This window comes from Tachyglossus aculeatus, chromosome X3 (genome assembly GCF_015852505.1).
Source record: "Tachyglossus aculeatus isolate mTacAcu1 chromosome X3, mTacAcu1.pri, whole genome shotgun sequence".
Taxonomy (NCBI): Eukaryota; Metazoa; Chordata; class Mammalia; order Monotremata; family Tachyglossidae; genus Tachyglossus; species Tachyglossus aculeatus.
In genome coordinates, this window is record NC_052099.1 from 33270738 (window position 1) to 33296200 (window position 25463).

At 47.8% G+C, this 25463-nt stretch overlaps 1 protein-coding gene across 1 annotated transcript in view; it reads left to right on the forward strand.

Moving 5' to 3' along the window:
• Positions 1-25463, forward strand: part of COL15A1 (collagen type XV alpha 1 chain) — an 81784-nt gene that overhangs the window by 54910 nt on the left and 1411 nt on the right. The window contains exons 22-41 of the mRNA XM_038770329.1: positions 922-987; positions 1987-2022; positions 3084-3146; positions 4628-4696; positions 5093-5128; positions 7678-7731; positions 7836-7895; positions 8688-8756; positions 8887-8928; positions 10996-11041; positions 11515-11604; positions 12471-12520; positions 12637-12738; positions 14868-15021; positions 15572-15636; positions 18716-18844; positions 19225-19284; positions 20875-20928; positions 22545-22730; positions 23654-23769. Of these exons, the coding sequence (XP_038626257.1) occupies positions 922-987; positions 1987-2022; positions 3084-3146; positions 4628-4696; positions 5093-5128; positions 7678-7731; positions 7836-7895; positions 8688-8756; positions 8887-8928; positions 10996-11041; positions 11515-11604; positions 12471-12520; positions 12637-12738; positions 14868-15021; positions 15572-15636; positions 18716-18844; positions 19225-19284; positions 20875-20928; positions 22545-22730; positions 23654-23769 (1547 nt within the window). The remainder of the gene's footprint in view (positions 1-921; positions 988-1986; positions 2023-3083; positions 3147-4627; positions 4697-5092; positions 5129-7677; positions 7732-7835; positions 7896-8687; positions 8757-8886; positions 8929-10995; positions 11042-11514; positions 11605-12470; positions 12521-12636; positions 12739-14867; positions 15022-15571; positions 15637-18715; positions 18845-19224; positions 19285-20874; positions 20929-22544; positions 22731-23653; positions 23770-25463) is intronic.

Sequence of the window (25463 nt, forward strand, 5' to 3'; positions counted from 1 at the left end):
TATGTACAAACATATATACATGTCTATATCCTATACACTGTTTAGAACAGTGCCTAGCACATAGTAAGCGCTTAACAAATGCCATATTGAATGAATAAATAAATAAATAAAGGCAGGGCCGGACTCCGGAAGGGAAAAACTTAACATTCATCCCTAACTTGGGCCTAGTGGGTATTGGGAGTGACCACTGGTTCTGTGGAGAACTGGGCCAAAATCTTTAGATCTGACCTAATGTCTGTCTAATGCTCTGATTGACAGGCTGCACTGAAAGTCCCTTCCCTCCCCTCAATCCCAGAGCCGGGCGACCCCAGGGAGCAACTGTCAGTCAAGCTGACTCCAAATCAGTTAGGAGTCTACACATGGCCCTGACCCCCAAAGCAGTAGTACCAAATATCCACAACCCAAGCCAAGCCAATCCTTGGATTAAGGTGTGGAATTGGAGCCAACGTACGAAAAGCAAATTGTTCCATTACTAACATCTAGGCGGGAAGATTCTGGGAAACCTGCTCTCATCCTGTGGCCAGGGTCTGCCTGTGAAAAGGCGGAGATGGGAGAAGTGTGCTCAAGTGCTTTCTGACGGCAATGATCGGTCTGTCGGAGGTCAGAAAGAGCTGAGGAGTGTGGAGAGCAAGGTGTTAAAAGGAAATAAAGAATAAAATAAAGTAAGAGAAACAGGCCAAGTAATAACTAAGAAAGGAATTTATCAGCATTTATGATCTGAATGGGATGAGAGTCCTGTTGGACTGTAGTAATAAGCTTCCCTGGGGTGGTAATTCTACCGGGTAGGAGAGGCATCGGCTAACCCTGCCTGTCTGTATTCTGCCCAGAGATGAACCCAAACTGAAGTGCCCTGTTAGAAACCAAACAGAAACAGGAAAACCTAAATGTGTCTGGATTCACAAAGCATTCTTGTCTCTTTAGTCATTTCTCAATGACACCTTTGGCCTGGAAAACATCACTGACCTTCCAGAACTGCCAGGGACACCCGTAAGTATATGAAGCCGAATCAGACTCGAAGGGTATGTGCGCTTGGTGATATACTGTTAAATGCATCTTTTAGATGCTCAGGATCTAAATGCATCTAGATAGGAAAAATATTGGCAGCGGATCCAGGTATTTGTTTAACTCGATGACAACTAGAACCTAGCAATTTTTAATGGGCAAAGTAACTATTTCAGCTCCTGTTTAAAATTTCCTAGGGAGCCCAGGTTTCCACAGGCCCGCGTGAGGGTTACCCGGTACGAGATTTAGAGTCAGAGCTGCATGGGCCACCCGAAAGTATATGAAGCCAAATCAAATCCAGAGGCATTTATTTATCCACTTCATCACTTTTCCTAAGAGCAATATCATCTATGATATTACTACAAAAGAGGATAAGGGGTGGATGAGCCTGTATCAGCAATCAGCATCCATCCTGCTACTCCTAGATGAGTGGCAGTGGAAGCAAGGGGAGAGCCAGCCTTGGGGGACTGTGGGAGCTGGAGGAGAAGAGACATGGGAGCAGGAAGAGCTCCCAGAGAGAGTTGCCCCAAAGTTCAGGTGCCTCCTGTTAGGGACTCCCTGTTTTTAAGGTCCAGCCCTCTTCAAGTTTCCTCTCCCCTCTGGGGACTGCCGAAGAAACCTCAGGATTCTCACTGATTAAAATCCTCTAACCGTGCTCTAATCCCACGGGTTTTGGGGGCTGAAGGGAGTCACCGGGCGCAGAGCAGACCTTCGGACAACTGCAGATTAGATCTGGTTCCCTGGATTGTAGGGGATCGAATTTGTAGCCTGGTGATTTTTCCATCCACTGCTCTGCCCTGGGGGCCATCGGAGCTCAGGGGCTGCACCTCTGGAAGTTGCTGAAAGCTGACCACTCCTGTTGGTCCCTAACGGAACGTGTTGAGCCCTGTGCGGCTGGTGCAGTAGGCACTGCTTCAGAGGGACTGAGGTGGGCAGGTTTTCCCTTTCCAGAGGCTGAGCTGTGTTTCTGTTTGTGTGTTTCAGGGTCCAGAGGGCAGACCTGGCCTGCCAGGATTCCCAGTAAGTGCCTGGAATCCCCAGCCCAGCGGGGCATTCAGTTTGGAAATTATCTTCCACCATACCTCGCTACTCTCCTACTCCAACCCAGCCCACATTCTTCACTCCTCTAATGCCAATCTTCTCACTCCATCTCTATCTCATCACTGACCTCTCGCTCACATCCTGCCTCTGGCATGGAATGCCCTCCCTCCTCATATCCGACACACAATGACTCTCCCCACCTTCAAGGCCCTACTAAAGGCCCATCTCCTCCAAGAAGCCTTCCCTGTCTAAGCCCTCCTTTCCTCTTCTCCCTCTCCCTTCTGCGTCATCCTGACTGGCTCCCTTTTTTCATCCCCCCTCCCAGCCCCTCAGCACTTATATACATATCTGTAATTTATTTTATTAATATTAATGTCTGTCTTCCCCTCTAAACTGTAAGTGCACTGCGGGCAGGGAATGTATCTGCTTACTGTTATATTGTCCTCTCCCAGTGCTTAGTACAGTGATCTGCACACAGTAAGTGCTCAATAAATACTATTGAATAAATGAAATGAATGCTTAGTACAGTGATCTGTAAAGACATTGACTGACTTATAATAATGATAATAATAATGGCATTTGTTAAGTGCTTACTATGTGCCAAGCACTGTTCTAAGCACTAAGGGAGATATAAGGCTGGTTGTCCCATGTGGGGCTCACAGTCTTAATCCCCATTTTACAGATGAGGTAACTGAGGCACGGAGAAGTGAAGTGACTTGCTCAAGGTCACACAGCTGACAAGTGTTGGAGCCGGGATGGAAACTCAGCTCCTTGTGAGTCCCAGCCCAATGCTCTATCCACTAGACTGTAAGCCCACTGTTGGGTAGGGACCGTCTCTATATGTTGCCAACTTGTACTTCCCAAGCGCTTAGTTCAGTGCTCTGCACACAGTAAGCGCTCAATAAATATGATTGAATGAATGAACTAGACCATATTTCTTCTGTGTGTGTAAATATGTATACCTGGACACAATTCTCTATTCTTTGTCCTTTTGTGGGGGTAAGAATGATTGTGGTTTTGTTTTTTTTCAATTCTTCCAGGGCCCCAAAGGACAAAAAGGGGACACGGGCGTGCCTGGGTTCCCGGGGCTGAAAGGAGAGCAGGTAAAAAGAGCAGCATAGAGAGATGTGATGGCACTGAGGCATTTCCTGTTTCATGCAGTCACCCTCTGACCTTTTCTAGCCTTAATTTTATTCCATGAGGCGGAACTAGTCTCTGTATCCTAGTTTGAAAGCTAAAGAGGAACAAATAAACCAGGAAACATCAATTTGCTGTCCAGCAGGCTCTTTCAGCACTAATCCTTAGTGACCGGAAGTGAAATTCTCCCGTTGTTTGCCTCCAGTTTATCCCATCAACCTCCCCAGCCAACCCTGCTCCCAGGGTCTGGATGGCCGATCCAGTTAATAGTAGTAATAATAATAATGATTAAGTGTTTACTATTATCATCATCATCAATCGTATTTATTGAGCACTTACTATGTGCAGAGCACTGTACTAAGCGCTTGGGAAGTACAAATTGGCAACATATAGAGACAGTCCCTACCCAACAGTGGGCTCTGTACTAAGTGCTGGGGTAGATTCAAGATTCATTAAATCAGACACAGAGCCTGCCCTACGTGTGACACAGCCTAAGAGGGAGAACAGATGTTGAATCCCCACTTTACAAAGGAGGAAACTGAGGCACAGAGGAGTGCAGTGTTCATTCATTCAATCGTATTTATTGAGCGCTTAGTGTGTGCAGAGCACTGTACAAAGCGCTTGGGAAGTACAAGTTGGCAACATAAAGAGATGGTCCCTACCCAACAGTGGGCTCACAGTCTAGAAGTGTTTTACCCAAGGTCACCCTGCAGGCAAGTGACAGAGGCAGAATTAGCACCCAGGTCTTCTGAAACTCTGGTCCATGCTCCTTCCACGCATTGCAATCTGCACTTCACTCTTACACTTGGATTTGTACACTTTATTCACCCCACCCTCAGCACTTATGTGCATATCCGTAACTCATATCTGCCTCCCCCTCTAGACTGTAAGCTCCTTGCGGGCAGGGAACATGTCTACCAACTCTGTTATATTGTACTCCCCAAGCGTTTAGTATAGAGCTCTGCCCACAGTAAGCGCTCTTTTTTTGTGAGATTTGTTAAGCATTTACTATGCAGCAGGTACTTGGGTAGAAACAAGACTAGACAGTCTTCTAGACTGTGAGCCCATTGTTGTTGGGTAGGGACCGTCTCTATGTGTTGCCAACTTGTACTTCCCAAGCGCTTAGTACAGTGCTCTGCACACAGTAAGCGCTCAATAAATACGATTGAATGAATGAAACAAGATAATCACACTGGACACAGTCCGTGCCCCACGTAGGGCTCATAGTCATAATCCCCGTTTTACAGATTAATTAACTGAGGCACAGAGAAGTGAGGCGACTTGCCCCAGATCCCACGGCAGGCAAGTGGAGGAACCAGGGTTAGAACCCAAGTCCTCTGACACCCCAGACCCGTGCGCTATATATTAGACCATCCTGCTTCTTAATAAATCCTATCGATTGATTGTATTATTGCCTGACCCTCCACCTTGGTTCTCTGAATTTCAGGGTGAAAAGGGTGAACCTGGAGCTATCTTAACTGGTGACGTGCCTCTGGAGAGAATCATGGGGAGAAAGGTAAAGAGTCGTCACTAGTGGAGGCTCTGCACATAGTAAGCGCTCAATAAATACGATCGATGATTGGAGAAGCAGCGTGGCTCAGCGGAAAGAGCCCGGGCTTTGAAGTCAGAGGTCACGGGTTCAAATCCCGGCTCTGCCACTTGTCAGCTGTGTGACTTTGGGCAAGTCGCTTCACTTCTCCGAGCCTCAGTTCCCTCATCTGTGAAATGGGGATTAAGACTGTGAGCCCCCCGTGGGACAACCTGATCACCTTGGAACCTCCCCAGCGCTTAGAACAGTGCCTTGCACATAGTAAGCGCTTAATAAATGCCATCATCGTCATCATCATTCAGCCCAGTTTGATGCCTCTATCCCATCCTCGTGGATGATTGGAAGTTCTTCCTTCTTTTTTAGGGTGAGCCGGGCATGCTGGGATCTCCAGGGCCAATGGTAAGAGACCACCTTCCACGCGCTTGTGTGTTTTTACGTTAATGAAACAATTGAAATCTAGCTCAATCAGATTTCACCTCCCTGTGATTGAAGCAAGAGTCCTTGAAAATGTAAAGCCAAAGGCTTTGAAGACATCCTTTGAAAGCAAGAGAAGCTGCGTGGCTCAGTGAAAAGAGCCCGGGCATTGGAGTCAGAGGTCATGGGTTCAAATTCTGACTCCGCCAATTGTCAGCTCTATGACTTTGAGCAAGTCACTTAACTTCTCTGGGCCTCAGTTACCTCATCTGGAAAATGGGGATTAAGATTGTGAGCCCCACATGGGACAACCTGATCACCTTGTAACCTCCCCAGTGCTTAGAACAGTGCTTTGCACGTAGTAAGCGCTTAATAAATGCCATTATTATTATTATTCTCTGTACCTCAGTTACCTCATCTGGAAAATGGGGATTAAGACTGTGAGCCCCCCATGGGACAACCTGATCACCTTGTAACTTCCCCAGCACTTGCAAGAGTGCTTTGCACATAGTAAGCGCTTAATAAATGCCATCATTATTATTATTATAATTCTCTGTGCCTCAGTTACCTCATCTGGAAAATGGGGATTAAGACTGTGAGCCCCATGTGGGACAACCTGATCACCTTGTGACCTCCCCAGTGCTTAGAACAGTGCTTTGCACATAGTAGGCACTTAATAAATACCATCATTATTATTATTATTATTCTCTATTCCTCAGTTACCTCATCTGGAAAATGGGGATTAAGACTGTGAGCCCCCCGTGGGACAACCTGATCACCTTGTAACCTCCCCAGCGCTTAGAACAGTGCTTTGCACATAGTAAGCGCTTAATAAATGCCATCGTGATTATAGTATTATTATTATTATCCTACTCTGATCTTGGCATGCTGGTTTGAGTATGTCTTTGGCCTTTATTTCATTCAACTGTCATTTATGCGCTATTGCTATTTGCCTTAGGTTAGAACTCATAGAGAGCTGGGGCTGCGTTAAAAATCGGTTGGGTGCAGTGCTACAGTGAAAGAGGTGTTCAGTCAGTTCTGAGGAGGAGGAGATGCAGGGGAGGAAGATGACTTCAGGGTGGCTCAATTAGAGAGGGGTCTCTCTTCCCTCACTGGTTCCAGGCAGTCTAGTTGGGGCTTTGGGTTCGAGTTTGGATTTGGGCTGGGACTAGGAAGCGTTAACTAGTCCCTCATTAACTCAATTGCTACATCTTCCTACAAATTCAGGGAAACCCTTTGTTTCAGTCTCCTTATTTTTCCTGTCCCCATTCGTTAACTTCCCATTTAATGCGATCCTTATTTAACCCACTTGAATTAGATATATTAGCCCCTGAAGGAAATCTCAATACTGGAATACACGCATTTTGCTGTTGACATTTGGAACGCGCACTGATCTCGGGGAAATTGGCCTTTCCCGTAATTTATTCTCCTATGTGGTCCGATGACTACAATCTGGATGTTTATCCCCGGCAGACCAGGTGGTCTTCAATGCATAAGCATTATTTTTCAGGGTAATGAAGCTAAAAATATCCAGAAGTAGAGGTCACTGCAGGGGGAAAGTGTGGGACAGTTTACATACGGTGTTTTGAAGAGGCTGCGTGTTTGTCATTCTGGGGCAGATGAGCGCTTGCAAGCCCCTTTGTGGACCCTTCTCGACTCCTTGTGGTTGACAGGTGGCCAAAATAAATTTAAAAACAACACAGAAAATAAAACTTGGAGTCCAACAAGTTCGGTGGGTCAGGAAGACTGGTAGGAATTTCGGGGTGTAGCCACCCAGGGCATCAGGGGAACGGTTCCAACCAAAGCTGCCTAAAGTTCTGAAATTATGGAAGTCACATATTACTGCCATTTAAATCCCTGTGGCCCAGGGCATGTTGAGAGCGGGACTTGTTCGAGTCGCCACGGGAAGGTTGCGGGGCTTCCCAAGCCCCTCTCCCTCAGGCCTTTCCAATGAAGGAGCTGGTCTCCATTCCAGACAGGAAAGGCAGAACCATTTCCAGTGCTAAGCAGGGTTAGTCCAACTCCACAGAGATTTCTCTTCCATTTCTTCTCTGGCCTAGAACTCTCAAGAGCCAGTGGGTTTTCTTCTCCAGAGGCTTTTTTTCCCCCCACTGTCCTGTCAATTCCCAGCCCTTGATGCTCCCAGGCCCAAATTTTTCCCAACAAGTGGGACGTGAGGGAGCAGAAAGGAAAACGATCAATATGACTTGTGGGCAGATGGAAGGATATTGTCCTTTATACCAGGCTGGGCTGCAGAGAGGTCTGGCCTGGTGGGAGAGGAAGAAGAGGGGCATGAAGGTGTCCTTCAGAGGGACTGGGTCTGAGACCATGGGGAAGGGTGGCTGTGACAGGTCAGAATATGATGTTTCCTACATGTATGGGACATTCCTCTCCTATGGGACAACGGCTTTTTGAACATTTTACCCCAGATTCTGGGCCCTCGGTGCCAGCCCACCCCTGTCCCATTTGCCCACCATTAGGCAGGTTCCAGATTGAACAGTTCTTCTCCGATCTCTTTTGTTTCTCGGCTACAGGGACCAAAAGGACCCCCAGGACATAAAGGAGAATTCGGATTCCCCGGTCGACCCGTAGGTATTGGGTCTCCCAGCCTGCGGGCAAAGGAGAACGCTTTTGGTGTAGTTTGGATTGAAATCAGGTGCGTCCAGACCCTGAAACTACATCTCAATTTCAGGGCCGCCCAGGACTCAATGGACTCAAGGGGTTGAAGGGGGAGCGTGGTGTCATCCTACCGGTGAGTTCTGTGACAAGGCTTCGGAGGGTCTAGAATTCGGGGGCAGAGGGGATGCTTGAAGAATCAGGAGGCAATGCAGAAAATGGCAGAAGGGAGCAGCTTGCTGTTATTTCTTGGCTCAGACGTCTCAAGATTGTCCATCAACCCATCAGTTTGTATTAACTGAGCACCTACCATGTGTAAGAGCGCTGCAATGAGTGTCTGGGAGAGTACAACAAAATTAGCATCCCTGCCTTCGAGGAGCCTATAATCCTGGAGATCCCAGGACCTGCTGAGGAGGCCTCAGTATCCGAGGTTATCCCAAATTATGGGGAAAGAGAGTTCAGAGGGATCAGCCCTGAGGACTAGTGCTGGTGGAAAGGAGAGGACCTCTTTTGCCGAGAAAGCTCTGGCCCAGGACGACAGAAGCTGGGCTCGATTCTAGAGCCTGCCCCTCATCTGTTGCGTGTCCTTGGCAAAGCCATGTCTCTCCGATCCTTGGTTTCCCAATCTGGGGGATGGGAAGGTAGGAGGTGGAGGATGGGTTAGGAGGAGTTCATTGGATACAGAGGGAGGTGAGTGTTTCGTTGTTCATCCTTCAGGGCATAGGTCCCCATTCTCAGGCCCCATCAGACCCTCTGGTGAGTCAGGATATGGGGGGGCTGCAGGTTGGAAGGCCCTTTCAGGACAGGCTCTGGCCTTTTAAGCCCCCTCCTCTCTCCCACTCTGGGCTCCCCCAGAGTGAGAGTCCCACAGGGGCTGATGTCCCCTGGAAAGGAGAGATTCATGATCTTGCTCTCTCTTCCTTCCTAGGGTCCCCCTGGTCAACCTGGGCCCCCAGGGCCTCCTGGACCACCAGGGGCTGTGATTAACATCAAAGGGGTAAGTGTGTCTGAAGAAATATGTCCAAGATGGGGCGGAGGTGGGGAGCAACTGTCCTTTGATCAAGTTGTACATGGGTCATGGCTTTGCCGGTGTTTACTGAATTAATTTTCCTCCCAATTTCCCGCAGACGGTTTTTCCGATTTCTCCCAGACCCCACTGTAAAACGCCAGTAAGTCAGAACAGGCGAGAGCCACAGGCGGGAGGGCAAGCATGAGCTCAGAAAAAGCATGGCTAATCCTTCATTTCCACTTTCTTTTTCGGCCTAGACTTGCCTAAAAACGCCGGCTCGAGGGTCTTGTGTGCCTGTATTATTGGTGCTTTAAATTGTGAGCCTATTAGATAACAGCCCGTGACATTTTAATGTGACTATGGGCAGGAACAACCAAAAAAAACACTTTGGCAAATGCATTTTTTAATTAAAATCTGCAAACCCAAAAGGCTACCATTGCCTTTTCTGATTGACCAAACTCCAGTCTCTTTAGAAACACATAGCACTGAAGGGGGTTTTGGTCCTTTGGGATGGAGAAATTTTCTCAGCTAATTGTATAGCAGTGCTATTTGCACTAAAGGTTTTGGAGACTGTATTTTTCCAAGCAAGAAAGTTACACCCAGAGTGAAGATTGGACTCTAAGATCGGAAATTAAGGATTCCAAGCCACAGAGGGATTTCATATAGCTCAGAAACCTATTTGATCCTGATCAACCCCAGGATCAAGAGAAGCAGAAGAAGAAGCAGCGTGGCTCAGTGGAAAGAGCACGGGTTTTGGAGTCAGAGGTCATGGGTTCAAATCCGGCTCTGCCAGTTGTCAGCTGTGTGACTTTGGGCAAGTCACTTCACTTCTCTGTGCCTCAGTTACCTCATCTGTAAAATGGGGATTGACTGTGAGCCCCCCGTGAGACAACCTGATCACCTTGTAACCTCCCCAGCGCTTAGAACAGTGCTTTGCATTCATTCATTCAATCGTATTTATTGAGCACTTACTGTGTGCAGAGCACTGCACTAAGCACTTGGGAAGTACAAGTTGGCAACATTTGCTTGTAGTAAATGCTTAATAAATGCCATTAAAAAAAGAGAAACAGTGTGGCCTAGTGGATAGAGCACGGATGAGGAAGGCAGAAGGACCTGGGTTCTAATCCCAGCTCTGCCATTTGTGTGCTGTGTGATCTTGGGCAAGTCACTTAACTTCTCTGTGCCTCAATTACCTCAGGTAACTGAGATACCTCAGATGTGTCCAACCTGATTAGCTTGTGTCTGCCCCAGCGCTTACTACAGTTCCTGGCACATAGTAAGCGCTTAACAAATACCATAAAAAGCCCATATCCTTGCTCAAGTTTCAGAAAGGAAAATTCATTTTAAGTAGCGAACCACACCAACCATTTTCAATCTATGTAGTAAACGATCGATCTTCATGTTGGTATTACTTTTAATTCATTCACTCATGCAATCGTATTTATTGAGCACTTACTGTGTGCAGAGCACTGTACTAAGCGCTTGGGAAGTACAAGTTTAATGAATGAATGCCAATAATGCGACATTGCTAAATACATTACTTTGTCAATTAGGTGCACAGACTGGTCCAGCACTCTCACTGCTCGTTGCTCTCTTGGCTCTCTTTGTCACATTTTCTTTCTCTCCCTGTGTCTCTGGGTGTACAACTCTCCCTCATATGTGTGCGCATGCACGCACACACATACACACTCTACTCTTCTCAGAGAATGTCAAAGGTCTGAGCTTCCCGATCCCATTCCCTGAGCATCCGCTTCCCTGCCTGCATCCCATCCGCGCCTTTCCCTTGCTTCCCTTGCTTTCCTTGTTTTAGCTCTGCCAATGGCTCTGGTCTGCCGACAGAATGGGGAAAAAACGATCTGTAGGAACGGGCCTGGAGTAGGGCGGGAATGGGGAACCGGTGACTCTGGGACCTGGGCCCTCCAGCATCACGAGTCCCCAAGACCACCTGCTTAGGACCAGAAACCACAGTCATTCAGCTGGTCAGTTGTATTTATTGAGCACTTACTGCATGCAGTCAACAATAAATGGACACTTTCCCTGCCCACAACGAGCTTACAGTCCTGAGGGGCAGCACTTCCCGCTCGCCCTAGTCCTCAGTCCAACTCCGAATGGTATCGGTGATCCAAGGGAGGGAGTTATGGAACCCGGTCCGCCTGGTATAGAGGACCTGCTGGGGCTGGGCCTGGTGAGGGAGCGGATATTCTGAACGTATTGTTTTTTTCCGTAGGTCGGCACACCTCATCCCATGCATCAGGAATTATCTTCGTTTCAGGGTACGCTTGCTTCTCCGGATCCTCGGGGATCTGAGTTCTAATCCCAGGTCTGCCAATTATCTGCAGTGTGGCCTTGGTCAAATTAGTCTCTGCGCCTCAGTTTCCTCATCCGTAAAAGCAGGCTTAATGTCTGTTCTCTCTCTTCCTTAGACTGTGAGGTCCATTTGGGATAGGAGCTGTGCCTGCCTCTCATTACACTGTGTCTACCGCAGCGTTTAATACAGTGCTTGGCACATAGTAAGCGCTGAACAAAATACCATTGCTAGTGTCATTATTATCATTATTTTTCTTAGGGCGGGCTCCCAATAGCCAGGTCTACCCACTGGAGTAACCCCACCCTAGAAGAAATAACCCTCAGGTTAGATGTCGGACACTCATTCTGGCCTAACCAGCCCAACCTCGGGGAGGAGGTGCCGTGGGGCAAAGAGCCACACGAAGGGCGATTGTCATTCTGGGAAATGTCTTTCCCTCAGGTGTCAAAGGCGAGAAAGGCGCATGGGGCCTTCCCGGGGCAGTCGGCCCCAAAGGTGAAAAAGGCGATGAAGGGGCTCGAGGCCCTCCAGGTAAGGCCGGCATCCCCAAGAACAAAGTCCAAATGAATGTCCAGAGAAGTGGGTGACTGAACCCTGGGAAAGAGCGACTGATCCGCTGACCCTCAAGCGTGGATCCTTTGGCTCCCAGGAGGAGCCCCGGGAGCCAAAGCCTAGTCAGTGAGGCAGTCAGGTCAGTCAGTCGTATTTATTGAGTGCTTACTGTGTGTAGAGCACTGGACACATACTTCCTGGGGCTCAGGGCAGCCCCCAGCATCTCAGCAGGTTTATGGGAGGGTGGGCTGAAGCCAACAGAACCCTCAGGCATCAACCGTCAGTCACGAGCCTTTGGGCCAGTGGGAAGCCTGCCTGAGAAAACAGTATCCTTAGATTAGCTGCTTTGTCTTCATTAGTCCAAACCGGACTGAAAATGGAGTTGTGGCTCATTTTGCCCAAGAGTTCTAAGTGGGACTACTCAGATGAGGTTCGGGCTGGCTGGTTGCAAGGGAGCAGTGAAATATAAAATAAAAAAGGCTCTTGGACTGAGAAGTTTGAATGTTTTTGAGCGGGAAAGCATTATCTGAATTAACTTTTTATTCCTACCACCTGCCTCATAACACATATTTCCTCTTGAGGAAAATGGATGGATTTTTCTCCAATTTCGGACCCACTCAGGTTCTCTGCAAATGGATCTGAAGGAGTCTGTTTATAGGTAGAATGAATCAGAACCCCCTTATGGGCATCAAATCCTCACTTCAAACCTGGTATTGGTTTTTGTGATGGCTGACCAACAGCAGTCAGTGGCCCCGAGCAATGTAGTGGTCACCTAAAAGAGAGATGGAGCTGAACCATTCAGAAATGGAAATTAGGAAATTTTAATATAACCTTTTCGCTCTCAGGCCCTCCAGCTCCACTAACAGAATTGAAACATTTTCTGGACAGAATGAAGGTAACTATTTTTTCTCTTACACTATCCCCTACCACGATTTTCAAGTGGCCAAGCTCATTTTGGCAGAACCATTCCATTCCATCTCACTCAGATCTTTCCATGCTGTCTGCTTTAAGGGGGAGAATGGAGACAAGGGGATCAAAGGTGAAAAAGGAGATTCCAATGGTGGATTTTTTATGTCTGGACCACCGGGATTACCTGGAAGTCCTGGCCAAGAGGTAAGCAATGTCCCAGATTCTCCAGTGTGGAATGTTCTGGGTTCAGATTGTCCCTGGTGCCAAATGGGAAGGCTGTAGGAGCTGATCCCAGACTTTGGTGAAATAAATCCACACACCTCATACTTTCTTGGGGAACAAGTCGCAGGCCCCCAGACACACGGGGCTTATAATAATAATAATAGCATTTATTAAGCGCTTACTATGTGTAAAGCACTGTTCTAAGTGCTGGGGCTTCTGTGGCAATTACTTTCCCCGGGAGAGGAAAACTAAATAGCTGGAATCAGAGATTTCTTTTGGGGATCTCGAGGCCTGGCTTTGGGAGAGGGATCAATAAAAGTGGCAGAGCAGACCCATGTCATTGTGGTTGAGGTGGCAGGAGGGTCCAATATAGGAGGTGGGGAGGGAACTTTCCATTTAAAAGCCATATGTGGGCTCCTTATTTTCTGACTCTTCCCCTGCTCTCCAAGGGAGCAGGGCACCTCATCACTAGAGTGGCAGAAGGAAATATCCTGATTTGGGTGGGTCCTACAGGACCTATAGGAGTCCTATAGGAGTCTGAAAACAGGTGAAGTTCTACAGCAGGGTTGAAAACTGAAGACCTGTGGGAAGGGGGTCTCCTGACTCACCTATCCCGCCATCTGAGAGCAGACCCAGAACCCCACACCCACAAAAATATGAGCACTAAGCTATCCTTTCTCTTGGTGTCCCAATGGGACAGAAACTTTGATTTCTCACCTGCTCCTTCCATTCACTTCCCCACAAACGGTTCCTTTCTGTACCTTGATCCCCTTAATGATTATGGTACTTGTTAAGTGCTTACTGTGTGCCAAGCACTGTCCTAAGCGCTGGGCTAGATACAAGGTAATCAGGTGGGACACAGTCCCTGTCTCACATGGGACTCACACTCTTAATCCCCATTTTACAGATGAGGTAAATGAGGCCAGAGACTTTAAGTGCCTTGCCCAAGGTCACACACAGCAGACATGTGACAGACCTGGGTTTAGAACCCAAGTCCTTCTGGCTCCCAAGCCCGTGCCCTATCCACTAAGCCACACTGCTTCTCCTCTTCATTCATTCGTTCATTCATTCATTCAATCGTATTTATTGAGCACTTACTGTGTGCAGAGCACTGTACTAAGCGCTTGGGAAGTACAAGTTGGCAACATATAGAGATGGTCCCTACCTAACAGTGGGCTCACAGTCTTCACTCCCACGGGGCCCCTGAAAATTGTGGGTTGGTGAGGGTGATACCAGGTGTGTTCCTAGAGGAGCAAACCAATCACACAGGGTTGATAAAGCAAATACAACAGAAAAGTTAAGCTCTTTATGAGGAAGCCTGGGTCCAACTCTGTTCTTTTTCTTCACTCTGTTCTGTGTTGTTGACTTTCTAGGGCTCCTGGAACATGCCTTCACTTAAAGCGGCATACACTCACTCCCATCAAAATGGGCATACTTTTATATTCCTCATGAACATTTACTTCAAATGCCTTAAATCTTTTTGATTCAACTTTCAGGATGACTTCCAACTCTAACTGACCTTCTTAAAGAATCTTGGTCATCCCTTTTTTTTTCCTCCTCCCTCTCTGTTGTCGTTATTCTTCACGTTTTCCCCCACAAGAGAATGGAATATCTATCCTTGGTTCATTCATTCATTCAATCGTATTTATTGAGTGCTTACTGTGTGCAGAGCACTGGACTAAGCACTTGGGAAGTACAAGTTGGCAACATATAGAGATGGTCCCTACCCAACAACGGGCTCACAGTCTAGAAGGGGGAGACAGACAACAAAACAAAGCATGTGGACAGGTGTCAAGTCTTCAGAATAAATAGAAGTAAAGCTAGATGCACATCATTAACAAAATAAAATAAATAGAAATTGGAGAATGTGGGCATCGATCCCGCGACCTCTCACGTGCTAAGGGAACGGTCTACCATCTGAGCTAATTCCCCAGCCATCGAGACCCGTGCTTTTCCTAATCCGAGGAGGGAATGTCGGAAGATCGGGAGTGGGGCCGTGGGGTGGTTCCTGAGTGGGTCACAGTGACTCCTCTTTCCTGGCTGCGAACAGGACCCGAGTGTGACATGGGGAAGGGGTTGATTTTTTTTTTTTTGATTTTTTTTGCTGGCAGGGCCAGAAGGGCGACACAGTTGTAGGGCCCAGGGGCCCCCCAGGTGTGCCAGGGTTACCTGGACCACCTGGATTTGGACAGGATGGACCCCCAGGCCCACCAGGCCCACCAGGGCCTGCAGGACCTCCAGGACCCCCAGCTATATATGGCTCAGGTGAGAAAGACACCTCTTTTTCCAGGTCGCCACTCTTCTCCGCTGACTGGGCCGACCACCGGATTGTCATCCACTGAGAGACGAGGGTGTGTTCTTGCTCCAGTCTCAATTTGTCAACTTTCTTCCCCCAGCAGACTCCACCGTACTATCATACAGACTGAGTTACATCCTTGCGGGGATCTGTCTTTCTCCCTTTCTTCCTTTGTCCCTTTCTCTGTCTCTCTCTCTCCCCCGTGTCGGTGTGCGAGTGTCTCTCTATTTCAAGTAATCATCCTCTATCTCTCCCCTCGAATATGCTTTGCAGCTAACGAGAAAGTCACTAGACCCAGGGGGCCTGGAAGGACAGTGATGGGTAGGAGAGAGGGAAGCTCTGAAGCAATGCCCCAAGTGAACTGCGCTGACTCCATGTCCCTCCCCTGCCCTGTGGAGCAGTGTATTAGAATGTGGGAATAGGTGGAGCTCCTTTGGGACAAGACCAGAAACCAAGGGAGTGACGTCCTTCCTGAAGAGGAGAGGGAGCTACAAAAGTAACTTTTCCACTTGGTTTCAGCAGTGGCACTCCCAGGACCCCCCGGCCCGCCGGGCCAGCCAGGACTTCCCGGATCCAGGAACCTGGTCAGTGAAAATGAGGGTTTCAGGTGGGGTTGAGGATATTGATGGCATTTATTAAGCGCTTACTATGTGCAAAGCACTGTTCTAAGCGCTGGGGAGGTTACAAGGTGATCAGGTTGTCCCATGGGGGGCTCACAGTCTTAATCCCCATTTTACAGATGAGGTAACTGAGGCACAGAGAAGTGAAGTGACTTGCCCAAAGTCACACAGCTGGCAAGTGGCGGAGCCGGGATTTGAACCCATGACCTCTGACTCCAAAGCCCAGGCTCTTTCCACTGAGCCACACTGCTTCTCAGGTTTTGTTGATGGCATAGTACTCTGAGAGAAAATTAGGTGCCCACTAGTCCACTGGGAAATTTCCAAGGGCAAACCTGGATTTCTAGGGTTCTAGAGTTCTCCCCCTCTAATAATAATGTTAACTGTGGTATTTGTTAAGAGTTTACTATGTGCCAGACACTGTACTAAGCGCTGGGGGGGAATACAAGCAAATCGTGTTGGACACAGTCCCTGTCCTACATTGGGCTCTCAGTCTTAATCCCCATTTTACAGATGAGGTAACTAGGGCACAGAGAAGTGAAGTGACTTGCCTAAAGTCACACAGCAGACAAGTGGCAGAATGGTGATTAGAACCCATGATCTTCTGACCCCCAGGCCTGTGCTCTATCGACTAGGGCATGCTGCTTCATGCCCTAGACTGTAACCTCGTTGTGGGCAGGGAATGTGTCTGTTTATTGTTCTAGTGTACTCTCCCCAGTGCTTAGTACAATGTTCTGCACACGATAAGCGCTCAATAAATATGTCTGAGTAAATGAATGACTAGGGCTGGAAGCTGCAGAAGAGCTCCCTGGGGGGCCGGAGTTTTCTGGGCGGCTGGGATTCTTCAGGCCGAAATTGGCTGCCGTCATCTCTGTCGTGGCTGAAGATCTGCCCCACCTTGCCATTTGAGGAGGTCCTCACCTATTCCACTGGATGTCTTGCAACTGGGAAGTCCAAACACTCACTCAACACTCAAAAACAAGAATATCCTGCCTCCAGGGGACATCGGCTATCCTTGAGAAGAGCCTGGATGAGGGGAGCCCTTCTCTCACTGCCCACCCAGCTCTTACTGCCAGCGGGTCTCCCAGGGCCTGGAGTCACTTTGCCTGGACCCAAGAACTAATACAGGAGCCAAACGGCCCTCTTTCCCTCCCCTGGAGCCTGGGATCTGAGCTCATTGACCTGGGGTCAAGGGTCGTGCTCACCAACCACTACTTGGGCGTCGCTCAAGGGGTTTGGAGAGAGGGAGCCAAACAGGGCCGAGAAAGCCAGCGCCAAATACAGAGTCCCTCTCGGATGCTCACTGCTATGATTGATGGGTGCTACCGAGGTCTCCATGGAAACCCAGCATTTTCTAGCCGGGTGGTGTCCTCTCCCAACCCAGCAGCAAACCACCATATCCCCAAATTCTCCCTCCTGGGGTTCAGGTCAACTTAGGACAGGTGACCTGATAGGACAGGAACAGAAAGCTCCTTGAGGGTAGGGATCACGTCTACTAACTCTACTATCCCAAGCACTTAATAATAATAATAATGGCATTTATTAAGCGCTTACTATGTGCAAAGCACTGTTCTAAGCACTGGGGAGGTTACAAGGTGATCAGGTTGTCCCACGGGGGGCTCACAGTCTTAATCCCCATTTTCCAGATGAGGGACCTGAGGCCCAGAGAAGTGAAGTGACTTGCCCAAAGTCACACAGCTAAGTGGCGGAGCCAGGATTTGAACCCATGACCTCTGACTCCAAAGCCAGGGCTCTGTCCACTGAGCCATGCTGCTTCTCTAAGCCATGCTGCTTCTCTAATAAGCAGCCTGGAGACAATTAGTAATTAAGTTTAAGCCTATTAATAATAATAATCATGGTATTTATTAAGCGCTTACTATGTCCCAGGCACTGAACTAAGCGCTGGAGGCTCTGTTCCAGTGCTCTGCATACAGCTCTCAATAAATATTATTGATTGATTGATTGGAGGGTGGCAGGGAAAGAGGTTTCCACTTTCTAAAACTACCTCAAACTTGTGTCGTCAATTCCACACCCTCCATGGGTCAGGATTTCAGGTTCTCCATCCAGAATGGCTGACAGCTGCCATAACTATCAATCAGTCAATCGGTGGTATTTATTGAGCGCTTACTCTGTTCAGAGTATTGTCCTAAGCACTTGGGAGAGTGCATTAGAGTCAGTAGACACAGTCTCCACCCCCAAGCTGGGGAATCTAGCGGGAGAGATAGACATTGAAATAAATTACAGAGGTGGAGGGTAGCGGCCCCTGTTCCACTGTGAGCTAGGTCTGTGTTTTAGGACAATGCGCTGAGATCCATTGGTGAGTTTGGGGGTCTTTTCTGGGCTCTCCCCCAGACCAACCCACAGCCCTGCTCTAGGAGCAGAGCACGGTACACGGTACATTTTCATCTGTAAAATGGGGATGAAGATTGTGAGCCCCACGTGGGACAATGGGATTACCTTGTATCTACCCCAGTGCTTAGAAAAGTGCTTGGCACATAGTAAGAGCTTAACAAATAACAACATTATTATTATTCCCCCATTGTCCCCACCCCCCACCAGAGGTTCCGAGTGTGTCTTTGGGCCTTGGGCTAGTCTGACCTTCATCTTGTCACCTGAAACTATAACCGCCATCTCCCCCTCCAACCTTTTCCCATCACCACGCTCCGATTCCCCGCTGCTGACTCCCACTGCCCTGCCTCTCTCCCGATGAATTTTCAACCTTGGCATTTAGAAAGGCACCTGGATGAAAGCTATCTGTGCAGTGCCCAGATCTCTTAAAAGGACAGATGCTAGAAAAACCTAAGAACCCAGTTCAATCATATTTATTGAGCACTTATATGCCGAGCACTGTACTAAGAGCTTGGGAGAGTACAGTGTAACAATAAACAGACATTCACTGTCTACAACAAGCTTACAGTCTAGAGGAGGACACAGAAAGAGAGAGAGAGAGGCAGATTTTCCTAATCCCCATGCATAAGAAACGTAATGTTTTTACAGAAAAATGTGGTGGCCTCTAATTTGCCAACTGTTGTTTACCCTCTGGCAGGTAGCAACATTTAGAAACTTTGAAGGGATGCTGCAGAAGCCATACTTGGTGGCAGAAGGCACACTGATCTATCTGAGTGACAGTGCTGATTTGTTTCTCCGAGTCAGAGATGGATGGAGAAGACTGCAGGTGAAGATTCTGAGATTTTCAAATCTCCTTTCCTCCGAGAACTGGGCCCAGGTGCAATCTTCCCAACTTGTACTTCCCAAGCGCTTAGTCCAGTGCTCTGCACACAGTAAGCGCTCAATAAATATGTATGAATGAATGTCTCTGGCCGGTTTGGTTGGGCCATTTCCCCCCCTATGTTTTATCCTACAACTGGAAGGAGACCTCTTTTGGCCTTGTGTAACCACTCAAAACTTTCCCAGTCTTACCCCTGGCCCATTTGTCCGGTTACCTGGGCAACGGTTTCCCGGACTATCGTCCCGGCCGGCCGGAAAACCAGCCCAAGCAGCCGATGCCCCTCCGCACCGTGGTTGTTCTTATTCTCTTCACTGCTTCTGTTTCAGCTGGGAGAACTGATCCCTGTCCCTGAAAACATCCCTCCACACCCTGCCGTTGTCAGCAGCGTAAGTGGGAGCATTTTGTCGACAAGTTTCTGGGTCTGGGGAGTTATGAGGGGTCTTGCCATTTTGATCCTGGTTCCTTCAGAGATCACCTTATTCCTGAGGATTCTGACCTTTGCTTGGGCATAACCGGGTGCTGACCTTTAACCTCCAAAGCATATCCTCTCCCCACACGAGGACCTGGTTTTCGTCCCAGTTCTGCCACTTGCCTTCTGTGTGACTTTGGAGAAGTCACTTAATTTCTCTGGACCTCAGTTTCCTCATAATATTACAATAATAATAAAAAAGAAGAGTAATAGCATTAGTTAAGCGCTTACAATTTGTCCAGCAATGTTCTAAGCTCTGGGGTAGGTACAGATGAAGCAGTTTGGACACAGTCCCTGTTCCAAGTGGGGCTCGCGGTCTTAATCCCCATTTTACAGATGAGGTAACTGAGACACAGAGAAGTTAAGTGACTTGCCCAAAGTCACCCAGCTGACAAGTGGCAGAGCCGGGATTAGAACCCAAGACCTCTGACTCCCAAGCCCGGGCTCTTTCCAGTAAGCCACAGTGCTTCTCTTTTCTGAACATAGTCGGTGTGGGACCCAGAAGGTGCACCTCTCAGCTCTTGGGAATTCTTCTGCCTGACTGCTCTCTTCTCCCGCTCCTTAATAATAATAATGGCATTTATTAAGTGCTTACTACGTACAAAGCACTGTTCTAAACGCTGGGGAGGTTACAAGGTGATCAGGTTGTCCCACAGGGGGCTCACAGTTTTCATCCTCATTTTACAGATGAGGTAACTGAGGCATGGAGAAGTGAAGTGACTTACCCAAAGTCACACAGGTGACAATTGGCAGAGCCGGGATTTGAACCCATGACCTCTGACTCCAAAGCCCGGGCTCTTTCCACTGAGCCACGCTGCTCCTTCATATACCTATCCCAAGTCCAGCTTCTTGGTGTTCTCCTCTTGGTGTTCATCCTCCCTTCCTGCCTCCCTCCACCCCCGGTCCCACCAGGGGAACCCTGAACTGGGCCATGGGGTGAGTCTAAAGCAACCTGCTCCTTGCTTCAGTCACAGGCTGAGGTTAGTGAGCCCTCTTTGTAGACCGGGAATATGTCAGTAGATTGTTATATTGTGCTCTCCCAAGCGCTTAGTACAGCGCTTTGCACTCAGTAAGCACTCAATGAATACGACTGAATGAACAAATGAATGAATAGGCAGAGCTAATTCACTTTTCTTCCAGCAAGCGCGTTCAGTGTGAAAGCCGGAAGGGAGTTTTGCAGGGAGCTGAAGCTCAGCTGCCTTGTTTCCCACATTCATTCATTCAATCGTATTTATTGAGCGCTTACTGCATGCAGAGCACTGTACTAAGCGCTTGGAAAGTACAAGTTGGCAACATATAGAAACAGTTCCTACCCAACAGCGGTCTCACAGTCTAGAAGACATCTATTCCACATGTATTTGTGTCTCGGATTCACGGTGAGGCCGATCCTGGTCACTACAGAAAGGAACAGGGGTCAAGTCCTCCCTCTTCCTGCATCGGTGAATTCCCAACTCGGGATGGACGGGACTTGCTCCAGGATCTTAATTGTCTTTGGTTTAATCCGCAGCCTCTCCTGTCCCCGCTGACTCCTCTTTCCAGAACCTGGGATGAGAAACCTGCCGTGAGTGTGGGACCTGAGGGCAAGGGTGGCCTGAACAGGTCGTGAATGTTCCCCTCCCTATTCCCTACCCCTACGGCTAATAATAATAATAATTTGCTCGTTTGTTAAGCGCTAACTATGTGCCAGGCACTGTAGTAAGCTCCAGAGAGGATAAAAGCAAATCGGGTTGGACTCTTATCCTGCTAGGCCAGGCAAGGCACAAAGACATGTCACCCTGGGTGGCCCCAGCTGTTATAATAGTAATAATAATTGTGGCATTTGTTAAGCACTTACTATGTTCTAGGCACTGTACTAAGCACCGGAGTGCATATGATTAAATACGATTGAATACGATTGAATGAATGAATGATACAAACCAATCGGGTTGGACCTAGTCTGGGTCTTCTAGATTGTGAGCCCGTCTTCTAGACTGTGAGCCCATTGTTGTGTAGGGACCGTCTCTATATGTTGCCAACTTGTACTTCCCAAGCGTTTAGTACAGTGCTCTGCACACAGTAAGCGCTCGATAAATACGATGGAATGAATGAATGAATGTCCCACTTGGGGCTCACAGTCTTAATCTCGATTTCACATCTGAAGAAGCTGAGGCACAGTGAAGTGAAGTGACTTACCCAAGATCGCGCAGCAGACAAGTGGCAGAGCGGAATTAGAACCCAGGTCCTTCTGAGTACCAGGCCCATGCTCTATTTACTAGGCCACTCTGTTTGTCAATGATATTTGTTAAGTGCTTACTATGTGCCCGGCACTGTACTAAGTGCTGGGTTAGATACAAGTTAATTGGGTTGGACACAGTCCCTGTCCCACGTGGACCTTCATTCATTCAATCGTATTTATTGAGCGCTTACTGTGTGCACAGCACTGTGCTAAGCGCTTGGGAAGTACAAGTCAGCAACGCATAGAGATGGTCCCTACCCAACAGCAGGATCACAGTCTAGAAGGGGGAGACAGACAACAAAACAAGACATATTAACAAAACAAAATAAATAGAATAAATATGTACAAATAAAATAAATAAATAAATAGAGTAATAAATCTGTACAAACATATATACATATATACAGGTGCTGTGGGGAGGGGAAGGAGGTAAGGTGGGGGGATGGGGAGCGGGAGGAGAGGGAGAGGAAGGAGGGGGCTCAGTCTGGGAAGGCCTCCAGACCTCCCAGGCTTAATCCCCATTTTACAGATGAGAGAACTGAGGCCCAGAGAAGTGAAGTGACTTGCTCAAGGTCACACAGCAGAGAAGCAGCAAGAGCCAGGATTAGAAACCAGGTCCTTCTGAGTCTCAGGCCCGTGCTCTGTCCTCTAGGCAACACTGAAGAATCTGGGTCACTGATGAGGTCGAAGCCTTGCTTGGTTTGACTCTAGACTGTAAGCTCACTGTGGGCAGGAAATGTGTCTGTTTACTGTTGTACTGTACTCTCCCAAGCACATAGTAAGCGCTCAATAAGTACAATTGACTGACTCCAAGTGAAACAGTTGGAGGGATGGTGGAACTCACCTTCCCAGGGAGTTCCAGGGGCGAGGTACTCGTTCAAAGACGGAGACCGAAGATGGACGCTGGTGGGGAGAGCAAGTGGGCCTGGGCTTTGTTCACAGTTTCCTCAATTGATTTTCAGCTTCATCTGGTGGCATTGAACACGCCGGTTTCGGGGGATGTCCGGGCGGATTTTCAGTGTTTCCAGCAGGCCCGAGCTGCGGGGTTAGTGTCCACCTACCGAGCCTTCTTATCGACTCACCTGCAAGACCTGGCCACGGTGGTGAGAAAGGCGGAGAGACACAGCTTGCCCATCGTCAATCTCAAGGTAGGAAGGAGTGTTGAGGGCCGGCCAGATTCCCCACGAATCGGGGCAGGAAATTCCCATGAATTAGTTTCATGTTCTCAGCGGATCCTGTCCCCGTCTTGGCCCACAGATGATTACTCTCCCTCTCTTCAAACCCTTACTGAAAGCCGATCTCCTCCAAGACACCTTCCCTAAGCCATCCTTTCTCTTCTCCCACTCCCTTCCGCGTCACTCTTACTTGCTCCCTTTATTTATCCCCCCACCCCAGTCCCACATCATTTATGTACAGATCTGTAATTTATTTATTTATATTAACGTCTATCTCCCCCCCTACTCTGTCAGCTTATTGGGGGCAGGGATTGCTTCTGATATAGTGTTATATTGTACTCTCCCAAGTGCTTAGTACAGTGCTCTACACACAGTAAGTGCTCAAATGAATACGATTGAATGAATGAATGATGGGAAAGTGGTCATGCGCTGGATGACCCAGGAATGCCGTCCAAAAACTCAGTGTATTTCATGTTTCTGTTGAGGGAAGCCAACACTGAAACCAAGTGCAAATAATAACCCCCACTTAATCACCCTCCTTCGGCCCCACAACACTCGTTTATTATTTTATTATTTATTAATAATATTTCAATATTATTATTTACATTAATGTCTGCCTTCCCCTTTAGACTGCAAGCAGGGAGCATGTCTCTCAACTCTGTTGTTCTCTCCCAGCCTCTTGGTTCAGTGTTCTGCACAGAGTAAACGTTCAGTAAATATGACTGATTGAACTAAGAATTGATTCCCATTTGCTTCCCCCCAATGCACCTCCATGACAAGAGCGTTTTCAGAGCTTGACAGATCTGAAAAAGAATGACATCCTTATATTCCAGCTGCTGATGCTGAAAAACAGATTCCTAAAGTAGGTTTGAAAGAATGACATTTTCTCTCACTAGGGAGAAGTTCTTTTCAACAACTGGGAGTCCATCTTTTCCGGTAACGGAGGTCAGTTCAATGCCCAGATCCCGATATATTCCTTTGATGGTCGGGACGTCCTGAGAGACCCCTCATGGTAAGCATTCTCTGCTCCCAAGCATATCACTTCAGCCTCCAAGATATAAATTGTGGTGATAGTGGTATTTAGTGGGAAGGAGTGTGGCCTGTTGGAAAAGAGCCAGGACAAGGGGTCAGGAGTCCTAACTTCTAATCCCGGCTCCGTCACTTGCCTGCTGTGTGACCTTGGGTAAGCCCCTTAATTTCTCTGGGCCTCAGTTTCCTCACCTGGGGATAAAATGCCTGTCCTCCCTCCCTCTTAAACTGTGAATCCCATGCGGGGCAAGGACTGCATCTTGTTAATAATAATAATAATAATAATGCCATTTATTAAGCACTTACTATGTGCAATGCACTGTTCTAAGTGCTGGGGAGGTTACAAGGTGATCAGGTTGTCCCACAGGGGACTCACAGTCTTCATCCCCATTTTCCAGATGAGGGAACTGAGGCCCACAGAAGTGAAGTGACTTGCCCAAAGTCACCCAGCTGACAAGTGGCCGAGCCGGGATTTGAACCCATGACCTCTGACTCCAAAGCCCGGGCTCTTCCCACTGAGCCATGCAGCTTCTCTTGGATGATACTCTGGCTTTTAGTACAGAGCTTGGAACATAGTAAGATCTTAACAAACATCACAACTATTTATTTTTATTGAGCATTATGAGCCCACTGTTGGGTAGGGACCATCTCTATATGTTGCCAACTTGTACTTCCCAAGCGCTTAGTACAGTGCTCTGCACACAGTAAGCGCTCAATAAATATGATTGAATGAATGAATGAATACGACGGGATCGTGCGAGGAGGTACTATCGGAAAGAGCACAGGCCTGGGCATCAGAGGACCTGGGTTCTAAACCCGGCTCCACCACTTGTCTGCGGTGTGACTCTGGGCAAGTCACTGAATTTCTTTGCTCCTCAGTTATCTCATCTGTAAAATGGGGATTAAGTCTAAGCCTCATGTAGGACAGGGACGGTGTCCCACATCACAGTCTTGTATCTACCCTAGCACTTAATAACAGTGCATGGCACATAGTAAGTGCTTAACAAATATTATTAAAAAAGGGAAAGAAGGAGAACCTCATGTAGAGAAGCAGCATGGTGTAATAATAATAATAATAATAGTAATAATGATGGCATTTATTAAGCACTTACTATTTGTAAAGCACTGTTCTAAGCACTGGGGAGGTTACATTGTGATCAGGTTGTTCCACGGGGGGCTCACAGTCTTAATCCCCATTTTACAGATGAGGGAACTGAGGCCCAGAGAAGGTAATCCCACATCACGCTCTTGTATCTACCCCAGCGCTTAATAACAGTGCATGGCATGTAGAAAGTGCTTAACAAATATTATTAAAAAAGGAAAAGGAGAACCTCATGTAGAGAAGCAGCATGGTGTAATAATAATAATAATAATAATAATAATAATAATAATAATAATAATAATAATAATAATAATAATGGCATTTATTAAGCACTTACTATGTGTAAAGCACTGTTCTAAGTGCTGGGGAGGTTACATGGTGATCAGGTTGTCCCACGGGGGGCTTACAGTCTTAATCCCCATTTTACAGATGAGAGAACTGAGGCCCAGAGAAGGTAAGTGACTTGCCCAAAGTCACTGATAAGTGACAGCTGTGACAAAGTCACAGCGGATAAGTGGCAGAGCCGGGATTTGAACTCATGACCTCTGACTCCAACGCCCATGCTCTTTTCCACT